Source organism: Myotis nattereri, assembly GCF_964212035.1.
Source record: "Myotis nattereri genome assembly, chromosome: 12".
NCBI classification, from domain to species: Eukaryota; Metazoa; Chordata; class Mammalia; order Chiroptera; family Vespertilionidae; genus Myotis; species Myotis nattereri.
In genome coordinates this window covers 44,678,088-44,689,314 of record NC_138087.1, presented here as the reverse complement: position 1 = coordinate 44,689,314, position 11,227 = coordinate 44,678,088, and the positions used below count along the sequence as shown (strand labels likewise).

Below are 11,227 nucleotides of genomic sequence, written 5' to 3'. Positions count from 1 at the left end.
TATTGAGGATGAATATAAAACAAACAAACAAAAACCCTACTGCCCTAGCTCAGTGGCTCAGTTGGTTGGAGCATCATCCTGAACACCAAAAGGTTGTGGGTTCAATTCTCGGTCAGGGCACATACCTGAGTTGCGGTTGATCCCTGGTCGGGGTGCATAAAGGAGACAATTGATTAATATTTCTCTCTCACAATTATTTTTATTGTACTTCAATTTTTCATATTAGCCTTTGTACTTACCTTATTTCACCTTCTGTGAATTGATGCAGCCTTTGTTCATTTTACTCTTGGCATCTTCATGCTTTTAACAAATGTATTAGTATAGGGGGATTGAGGGATAATGGGGAGTGACCACTAGAGTATAGGAGTTTTTTTTGCGGGGGGGGGGGGTGGAGGTGGATGATGAAAATGTTCTAAAACTGATTGTGATGGTTATACAAAGAAAACAATTGAATTGTAAACTTTAAATGGGTGAATGGTATGGTATACAAATTTTATCTCGATAAAGCTATTTTTTATTTTTTAATATATTTTTTATTGTTGATAGTATTACAGATGTCTCACATTTTCCTCCCTTTTCCCCCCCTCATCCCAGCCCCTACTCACCAGGTCTTCACTACCCTGATGCCCGTGTCCATGGGCTATGTATATAGTACATAAGTTCTTTGTTTTATCTCTTCTCGTCCCTGACCCACCCCACACCCCTGCCCCACAGGGAGGTATGTCCATCTGCTTAAAGCTATTTTTTAAATATTAGCATAAATAATTTCCACATTAAGGTACTTATTCTCCCTCTTTCAAACTCTGTTGGCAAATTTTTCAATTCTGGTTGCCTTTTGCTTTCTCATATTCAGAAAATATGTAGATACTTTTAGTTAAGTCTATAATCTGTTCCTTAATGAGCACTCCTGTTGCTTTTATTTGGAGATACCATCACATGCAGAGATAGTCACCGATATGTTCTTCTAGTTTTCTTGTGTGTGTTTTTATTTTCCTAATCCATCTGGATTTTGATGTAAAGTAGAAGGCTATAATATTTTCAAAATGTTCTCCAAATAGGTACTTATGATTACGTTTACTCTTTCTTTCCTCACTATGTTCTGATGGTTTCTTTGTAATATTTTACATATGTTAACACCTTTCTCTGCATTATTATTGGTCTAAGAGTTCAAATGTTAAAGAATAGTACACTTTTAATATTTTTTGAAGTATGGCTTCAAATCTAGTGTTGCAAGACTTCATTAATTCCCTCTTTGGAAGTATTCCTAGCTATTCTTGCACATTGTTTCTTTCAGATGAAATTTAGAACAATTTTATCAACACTTTGAGAATATAACTGGAGGTTTTATGGCCTCATTCATCTAGCACCTTGAAGAGGGAACCCTGGCCAGTGTGGCTCGGTTGGTTGGAGTGTCATACTGTGCGCTGAAAGGTTGCAGGTTCAATTCCTGGTCAGGGCACATACCTAGGTTGCTGGTTCAATCCCCTTGTGGGTACATACAGGAGGCAAACCATGTTTCTCTCTCTCTTTCTCTCTGTCTCAAATCAATAAACATATCCTCTGGTGAAGATGAAAAGAGAGAGCGTGAGGGAATCTGTAAGAGTTTCCTGCTCAGTTTGATTCCAGAGCAAAAGGTCAATAATATATTGCAATAGCATGAAGCTTTGGGTAAAGGTTGCAGAATCTAAGTTGGCTTTAAGGATTTGGGAAAATATTGAGGGAGACTCACAATATCCCTGAGGTATGCTAGTCCATGGTAACTGTAAATGCAAATGTAAATGCAAAAAAAAAAAATTGTGAGCTGGGGTGCAAAGGGATTGAAAAGAAAGCTGAGCCGCGGTCAACTACTATAACCAGGCTGCATTAGCAGGAATTTAGGTGAGAATAGTAGTCAGATTTGGGACTGGAAGGTGCCAAGGAATTACGAGAGTGAATGGCTCTTAGGTCTTATACAAATCAAGAAATTTGAGTCTTAGCTGAATCAAATTTGCCTTCTTTCTTCACTGGCAAAATTAAACATGTACACGGTGAGGAAATAAAAAGCAATATACCCTGTGTTAAGAGGGAGTCTATTATAGGGTTAATACCTTGCTTTGTGTATATATAGTCATTTGATTATATAAACTTTTCAGCTCTGAGTTAACACCTTGGAAGGAGGTTGGGGAGGGTGAGCTTCCAGGTGCAGCCAGGAAAACTTTCACATGGGAGATTTCTTTCTAGCATTCAAGGTGACAGGGGTGGGTCAAGGTGCCCCTCGGGCACCAGCTGCTTATCAAGTAAATTTAATTCCAAGTAATCAATATGCCACTGTCGGATATCTGAGACAGCCTGTCTTGGACCCCAATACATTTTACAGAACTTATTGCTATGATGAAAGGGAACATATTTCCATTATATCTTAAAACTTTTTTTTTACTTAAATATGGGAAAACATAATTTTTTGGATATCTGGAGGAATTTGCTAATTTCATATTAATCCCAAAACAAGATTCCTGAGCTTTTTAGACAATCCTATCATCTACAGTAATGAGAACAGTCTTGTCTGATAGTTATAATTCATTCTAGTTTGGGCCTCAGTGTATAAAAAAAAAAAATTAAATCAATATTTTGATGACAAGCTCTGAAAACTTTTAAGATAGCACATGTTAAAAAAATTATTTGACAAGCAGGCTTACAAAAGATATGTAAAGCTCTCAAGCTTTGGAGAATGATCTGAGGTCAATTTTGCTACTTTCTAGGCTGTTTCATCTGAAAGGGGGCTCAATCTGGGTTTTCAAGCGGGTGAGGTGAGAGGACTGTGGAGACAGCGCTCAGTATCTGGTGGGGAGGGGCTTCCCTTTTCCCTCTGCTGTGCCCTCCACATGTAAGCCACAGCAAGTAGCAGGTCCTGTGAGTATTTGTGGCCGTTGAGTAGAAAACCTGACTGGAAAACTGCTCTTCTCCCTCAGCAAAGGAAAGCTAGTAATGCCCTAGAACTCAATCCTGGCTATTAAACTGCATCCTTCTAACTCCCTTTGTCTAAGTCGTTTTGAATAACCTCTGCTATATTTCCTGCTCTGGTCAGACATTTCTGCCTAGGGAATTAATCTTGTATTTTTTAATCACTACTCACACACAACACCACATCAACTACTAAAGTTAACATTTGCGTGCTGGTAGCTAGTGAAGAAAAGAATAGTTTGTGGAGAGGAGGCATTGCTTTGGGAATGGCTGATTTTAATGGTGGTATATGACAAGTTCCAAATGCATCCAGTCATGCCCACATTAAAAAGAGTAAACTTACAGTAACCATGTTTACCGTGAAACAGTGTTGCATGTATTTTATATTTAACATAATGAGAAATGATTTGTATTTTTCTAAGCAACTGGAAAAATCCAGTTCAATTGATCTTACAAATGAAATAAACTAAAAACATGGCCTTCACGTCCCCAAATAACTACAAAAGAAAACCCATTTATGTTATTTCATTTAAGTGAATTATACTTGACGAATGACACAAATACACATTTAGAGACCAATAACTTTCACATTCACAAGGCTGAGGGGCTGTTTACCATTGTCTGGTAATTGTCTATAAAAGAAAGAAATATTTTTGTCAACTTGTCCTTAATAAGTAATATTGAAACTTCTTGCAATACTTTATTAACTAGAATAATCCTTCTATCAAAAAATTTCAGTTTATTTATGTTCAGGGATTCATTTGTGAATGAGTTATAATAAATTCCTACAGAAGCTCTTAAATGACAGTAAAAAGTAATTAGTGTTTAATAACTGACATGAAACAATTTAAATAACTTCTTAATCTTTCCCAAAGTACCTGTGTTTTGCCCCTCCTGAATGTAGTATGGGCTTCCTTTTTGTTGTGTGTGTGTGTGTGTGTGTGTGTGTGTGTGTGTGTGTGTGTAGAATTTTTTTCTATTGATTTTTAGAGAAAATGGGAGGGAGGGGAAGGGGAGGGGGAGGGAGGGAAGGAGAGAGAGAGAGAGAGAGAGAGAGAGAGAGAGAGAGAGAGACATCAATGTGACAGAGATACACAGGATACACAGATTGGTTGCCTCCTACACACGATCTAACTAGGGCTGGGGATCAAGCCTTCAACACAGGTACATGCTCTTTAACGGGGAATCGAACCTGTGACTCTTTGGTGAGTAGGCTGTTTCAAAAGAACTTTTTGACTCTTTAAATTTTAGCTTGTCATAGGAGTATAAATTTCATTTGCTTTAGGTTAAGCTGAAAGATAAGAGTCCTGATAAACAAATTCTACATAATCCCTTTAACAGTCTTTAGCAATAGGGTAATGTTCAGACACATTTCAACAAGTACCATTCTAGAAAGATGAGGTTCCATGGCTACATAAAAGATGGTGGGTCTATAGTTTTAGTGTGGGGTTTGGGAAATGAACTCTAAAATCCTATTTTTATATCTGGGGTGAAGAAAAATCCCTTAAAACCTGCCACTTTAAATGTAAATCAGATACAATCACACTACAATAAGTGTTGAAATGAATGATAACTTTGGATGTTAATTTAAAAAACTTTGCCCTAACCGGTTTGGCTCAGTGGATAGAGCATCGGCCTACGGACTCAGGGGTCCCAGGTTCGATTCCGGTCAAGGGCACGTACCTTGGTTGCGGGCACATACCCAGTAGGGAGTGTGCAGGAGGCAGCTGATCGATGTTTCTCTCTCATCAATGTTTCTAACTCTCTATCCCTCTCCCTTCCTCTCTGTGAAAAATCAATAAAATATATTTTTAAAAAAACTTTTAAAAATTTAGTTTTAATAAAATTTTAAAAAATCTATACAATTAAAAGCAAAGGGGACATGATATTAACATTCTATAACTCCAGGAGAGGGTTATATGGTATTCCCTGTACTACTGCTTATTGCTTTTTTAAAAAATTCTCACGTGAAAGTATGTTTATTGATTTTAGAGAGAGTTAGGGAAAGAGAAACATCGATGTGAGATGTGCAAGCCCTCATCAAACCCACAACCTAAGTATGTGCCCTGACTGGGAATCAAACCTCTTTGGTGCCCTGTACTATTGCTTTTAAGTTTCTTATTAATTTGCAAATTTTTGAAATAAAAAAATCCATAAAACAAGACACCATGACTGAAGTAGAACTACAAGACACAGACACAAAGTATGCACCACTGAACATCATTGGTTTTAAAGAAAAATACCCTACTTATAGGTAAAATCTTTCTGCTGAAAGAATGGGAGAAACATTTGACATGCATTAAAAGGGCAAACTGGGTTAGAAGGGAACAGGGATGAAACCCCAAGCATATAGCACCCTAAGCAATGCTATCTCTTGAGTTTTCCAAATACCAAATCATGCAAAACACAGCCATCCACTGATTTGCACGCTTATAAATGATAAAGGTTTAAAAAACATGAAACTTTTGTTTAGGACAGTCAGTATAACAAACTTCTCCATAAAATGAAAATGTTTTCTAACTTTGAGGAATAAAAACGTTTTCTCAGTGGAAGGCCTGAAAACTGACATTATGAATTTCTCATATATTATTTAAGTTGACTATGCTTTAAAAATAAAGTACATGGTTTGATTTTTGTTTAAAGTCACATTTCCTGTTAGCTCTTCGGCTGAACAGTATCAGCTCAGCAAAAGAGCAGGTTTGTTGTTGTTTTTAAATATCTTCATTTACTTTGAGATGAGACAGCAAATAGCAACCTCCAATGATCTGTCTTTTTGGTGAAAAAGTAGAGTAAAAATCATATGCTCTGAGTAATACCGATACTGAAATAATCCGCCTCAAACCTAATGGCTCCTTGCAGATTCCCAGGCCGTGCAGTAGACCAACACCTCTTCCTTCCTCATAGGTTCTGAGACAGAGAAACATACCCAAGGGCTAAGAAGCGACCAATGGGCAGGTGACATGAAGAAGCAAGGACAATGAAACCAGTTTCTTTCAAATGGAGATATAGGGGACACTAGGATGCAAGACTCTGGGAGGTTGGATAGAGACAAAGAGCAACAGCCTTCATTTCTGGGGACAGTGCCAACTGCTGTTTTTTAACCCTCACCGTGGGCCTCAGAAATGGGCAAAATATGACTCCTCCCCCTCCATACCTTTCTGTCTTAGTTCTCTACACTAATTACTGTCAATCGATTCATATACTAGAACTGAGGCAGTACTATGGGGTAATGAAAAGCAAGTTTTTATATAGCTTGATAGCAGGGTCTAGAGATGGCGGAGAGCAGTAGAGAGACAAATATTTTCAAAATTGAGTGTTACTCTGTAGAAACTATCATCATAAACAAAGATATCTTAACTCTTTTAATAACCTAAGATATCTTTTCTAATAATCTAAGATGATTCATAGAATCAACTAAACCAGAAATTGCCAGGTTTTTTTTGTTTTTAAAAACATACGTACATTGGTAGAAGTAAAAATTACACAGAAACATTTACATTCAATCAAGCCCGTTTTTTCCAAGTTCCCTGAGATGACATAGATACAATACACAGCACAATGTTGCAGCAGACAGTAAATTATATTCACAAGAATCATTTACAGTAATGTCAATTTTCTAATTCAACAAATAGAACCTACAAAATAAATTATACCCTCATGATTGGTTGCTGCTATAAATTTATTCAAACTGGGAAGACTGGCATATTAAAAGCTCTCAAAGCAATTTTGGCACAGGTTAAATCTTATCATTTTGTGAAGTCCCTGAGCTCTTTTAACAGGCTGGTTGTTGCATTGGGCCTCTTCGGGGCCACCTGGGTCACCTCTCCCCACAATGCCTTGCAACTTGCCTTGGCCTCACATTAACTCTAAGTCAAGGTTTAATGCCATAACCTTTCTAACCGGCTGTGCTCTGCAGAGACTATGTGCATTCTCTGAAAAGGAGATTTAGAGTCCCTGCTCTAAACCCCTACAGTGTTTCTGATGTTAATTAATAAAGCCAGAGAATCAGATGGGATACATCTCATGTAGCCGCCTTATTATTTCTAAAATTGCCTACAGTAAATGTCAGTGTTTTAACGTCTCCAGGGCTTTAAGCCTCAGATGCTCATCCAAACACTGGATGGCAAAGAGGTCAATGTCCATGTCAAACTTATTGGCAAACAAGTGGTGCTTGCGCAGTATCCAGTTCAAGTCACCGGCTCCAAAAACACACACGGAGCGCACGTGCACCCCGTTGCAGGGTGGATAGGGTGCGCCCTTGTAAACGTCACCTTCAAAGTACTGCCATTTGACAAACCTAGCAATTGCTTGCATATCGGACATGTCGTACTTATGACTTAAGGACAGTGAGCCAGGGACTTCAGGGATCCTCTGAATAGTGGCCCAGAGATACTCGTCCGGGCTGTAGGTGTCTTTCGCCCACTCCATAAACTTCTGGATTTTTTCATTCTCTAGCACGTACTCTACGTACTTCCTGCTGACCACGAAATAAGCACTGCCCGAAAACAGGGGCGTTTCAAGAGGAGGGTGCACTTTGTCAGTCCCCGTATTTGTCAGCTTTCCGTCCACCACTACATAGTGCTTTCTCCACCTTTCCTTTTTATGGGATGGCATTCTCTCCGTCTCCAGGTTGTTTTCTCCCATCAGTGACTTGAGCTTCCTGACAATTTCCAGGTTGGTTTTAATAGGAAAATCCATGCCGCAAAGGTTGATCAGGTACTTCCAGCCTGCGTTTCTTTCGTGGAGGTCCCGCATACAGTTGAGGTCGGCCTGGACCCGACTCCACGATGCGTACACCACAGTCTCCAGCTGACTGGCCACAAAGACGTTCCTGAAACAGGATGCAATGCCAGTCACCGCGGCCAGGAAGGAATCCTCCGATTTCTTGTCCACATGAATGCAATAGAAATTCTGAGGCATGTAGATGGCCCTCAGGAGCCTGTCAAACATTTCAATTTTGTGATGAACCACTATGGAATATGCTATTGGAAACTCTGCCTCTTCTCTGCTAAGAGGTTCTACAATGTATTTGCGTCTCTTGATGAAAGAAGTGCAATCACTAGTCATGTTTATATAGTCATGGGTTGTCCATCGAGGGCGCCTTCCAAATTGCACTGTCAGAATCTCCAGTTTTACCTTTTCGATTTCGGCCACATCACCCTGTAAAACTTTGGTGCAGTTGATATTACTATTAGGATTCTCTCCAACTAGATCCAAATGTTCAATGCTCAGAAATTCGGGCTTTTGATAAATTCTTAAAACAGAGAAGGCGACGAGGGAAAAAACTAGAAACAAGAAGTAGTATTTAGTGGGATAAGAAAAAAGTCTCCTCCTCAGCAACTTCCTTAGCATTTCCAACAACAATCGGGGACTTTCCTTTTTCTAAGGGCAGTCTTCCAGGTTTCCAGCAGTAATGATTTTATCTCTGCCGTGGCCTTGTGAGTTTTCGGTTTGCATTTATCAGAAGTGTGAAGGCATCTTTAAGTGGAAAAGAGCAAGAACTAGAAGAAAACAGAAAGGATACCTATAAGTACAGTCTTCCATGACATCTTCTCAGGCTCAAAACTATCCTCTTTGCTATGAGGTCAGGTTTTTAAAATAAATACAGTGAGTCAAGCAAAGGAAAAGGGGTATTGTAATAGAAACCCACAGTCTCTTGTATTAATGCCACATTGTTTTAAAAAAACAAACAAAAAAACCGAGTATAAGGATGTGCTAAAATATCTTACAATAAGCATTTTACCTCTAAGTGTAGAACACAGTTGAAGACCTAGGCCAGTGATGGCGAACCTTTTGAGCTCGGAATGTCAGCATTTTGAAAAACCCTAACTTGCCTTAACTGGTTTGGCTCAGTGGAAAAACCCTAACTTAACTCTGGTGCCATGTCACATATAGAAATTTTTTTATATTTGCAACCATAGTAAAACAAAGACATATTTTTGATATTTATTTTATATATTTAAATGCCATTTAACAAAGAAAAATCAACCAAAAAAATGAGTTCGCATGTCACCTCTGACACGAGTGTCATAGGTTCGCCATCACTGACCTAGGCTATACGTACTGAACTCTCCATAGCTGGTGGGTTTTTGATCCTGTGCCAGTTCTAATTAGCACCCCTTACCTTGAAATTATTACTAATCTGGGTTCTTACTGACAGGTCCATTAATGCCCATCAGTTGACATCAACAGGCCCAAATATTTGAAGAGATCAGACCCATTCAAATCTTCACCAATTTAGGATTGGGGATGCACTTAGGAGATGTTCAAAAATGGCTGTAACTTCTAAGGAAACTTTGAAGGAAAAGCTTGTCAATGGAATTTTCAAACTGGACCAGAAAAGCTCAGCTAAAACCAGGCCACATTTGGAACTGTTTTGGATTGACTTCATTTAGTTCAGTTCTACGCCAGGCATCAAAGGAAGAAAACACTCACCAATTCAGAACAGAGAGACAGGTTTGCATTTCTTGCATTGATTATAACAGGTTATAATAATTAAGACTTTCAGAGAATAAAAGTGGTACACAAATTGTAATTTAGGACAAAATTTATGTCTCTATTCAAATTCCAGGAACCCAACTTACTTTTTTTAAAAATTGATTTGAGAGAGAGAAGGAGAAAGGGAGTGAGAGACAGAAAAAAACAAAACACATTTATTTGTTGTTCTAGTTGGCTGTGCATTTGCTGTTGATTCTTACATGTGGCCTGACCAGAGGTCAAACTCGCAACCCTGGTGTATCAGGATGACATTCTAACCAACTGAGCAGCTACCTGGCCAGGCCTAACTCACCTTTAATTATATAAAATGTTTACAAATATTTAAATATTGTTTTATTGTCAAAAATCAATTTTATAACCTGGCAATTCATTCTATAACTAAGTGCTACTGTTCTAACAAAACCAAATACCATCAAATACCTCCATATCAGATTTATAGAGATTTTAAAACTTATTTTCAACACCAGAATTGGCACTAGAACTTTTAAATACTTAATTAGGAAATAAATTGTGAATATTAATCATACAAATAAAAATAAATAATTGACAACTATTAGTATAATGTTAAAATAAGTGCTTATATATATTTTTTTCTTTTTTACCATTTATAAATAAGGAAAGTGTGACTCATTTAGTTCTTTGAGTCAGGTAACATTCTCGCACATGTAGAGTGCTTCTCATGCAGTCAGGTTTCTTAATTCTACCAGGCATCCAGCAATGGTTATGTCCCATGAGGCTTTAAAAAAATCTGTGAAACGAAAAGGGAAAAGCGTGAAGGAATGTAATGCACACATAAGTATACAGACACTCAGTAAGCATGCTGATGAACTAATCCTACAAATTCACTATTTTCCCCCCTCAAAATTATGGCTGGCTGACTTCTCATTTTAACATGTCCTTCTCTCTAGTCTTATTTTTCCAGTGCTATGTTTGTGGCTTGCTAAAGGTTTGAAAACACCCCACAATTTAGTTCAAGTACTTTCAATGAAAACTCTAGTAGTATGTCCCAAAGTGTGTGTCAAGGAATAGTTTGATGGTCCAATATGATTGGAAAATCCAACATATCCTATCCCTACTGTGAAGGTGCCCAATGCTCACTGGCTCATTAAAGATAGTCCTGAAATTGAATTAGCTGATTTCCTCATCTTCTTCCAACTATCTTGTCTACCACCCTACTCCAATCCTCTACTAGAAAGCAAGCACTGGGAAATCCTGGTAAAATACATAACCATCTCAACCATTCAAACTTCAGATTCCTAAACAAATTATTCCTTTAAGCAAGTCCTGCTCCTTATTGGTTCAAGGCATTTGAAGAAATCTCTGTCTAATCATTAGGAGACCTCTAAGCTAACTGAACAGAGACTTATGTTGCCTCACACAACAAAGAATATAGAGTTTAGAAAATTAACTCAGGAGGGCCAGTAAACAAACAAACGGCAACAACACCAAACCCCAGGTAGAGCAGGGGTAGAGGTCTGATTTCCAGAGTTGACACATTATAAAATGTCTACTTTCAACAACAAAAATTACAAGGCACATAAAGGAACATGTGCCCTAGCTGTTTTGGCTCAGTGGATAGAGTGTCGGCTTACAGACTGAAGGGTCCCAGGTTCGATTCCAGTCAATGGCACATGCCTGGATTGTGAGCTCAGTCCCCAGTAGGGGGAGTGCAGGAGGCAGTCAATCAATGATTCTCTCTCATTATTGATGTTTCTATCTTTCCCTCTCCCTTTCTCTCTGAAATCAATAAAAATATATTTTAAAAAAGAAAGAAACATAAACTCTGGCC

The 11,227-nt window shown here is 38.3% G+C and overlaps 1 protein-coding gene across 1 annotated transcript; it reads right to left on the bottom strand.

Annotated features, from left to right (window-relative positions):
* Nucleotides 1-6,294: 6,294 nt before the first annotated feature.
* On the bottom strand, nucleotides 6,295-8,397 carry GCNT1 (glucosaminyl (N-acetyl) transferase 1; the record flags this gene model as incomplete). Its single annotated transcript, XM_081103705.1, is given in 3 exon segments — nucleotides 6,295-8,322; nucleotides 8,324-8,359; nucleotides 8,362-8,397. Coding segments are annotated over 3 exon segments (1,389 nt in total). The 3' UTR covers nucleotides 6,295-7,005.
* Between the last annotated feature and the right edge of the window lie 2,830 nt (nucleotides 8,398-11,227).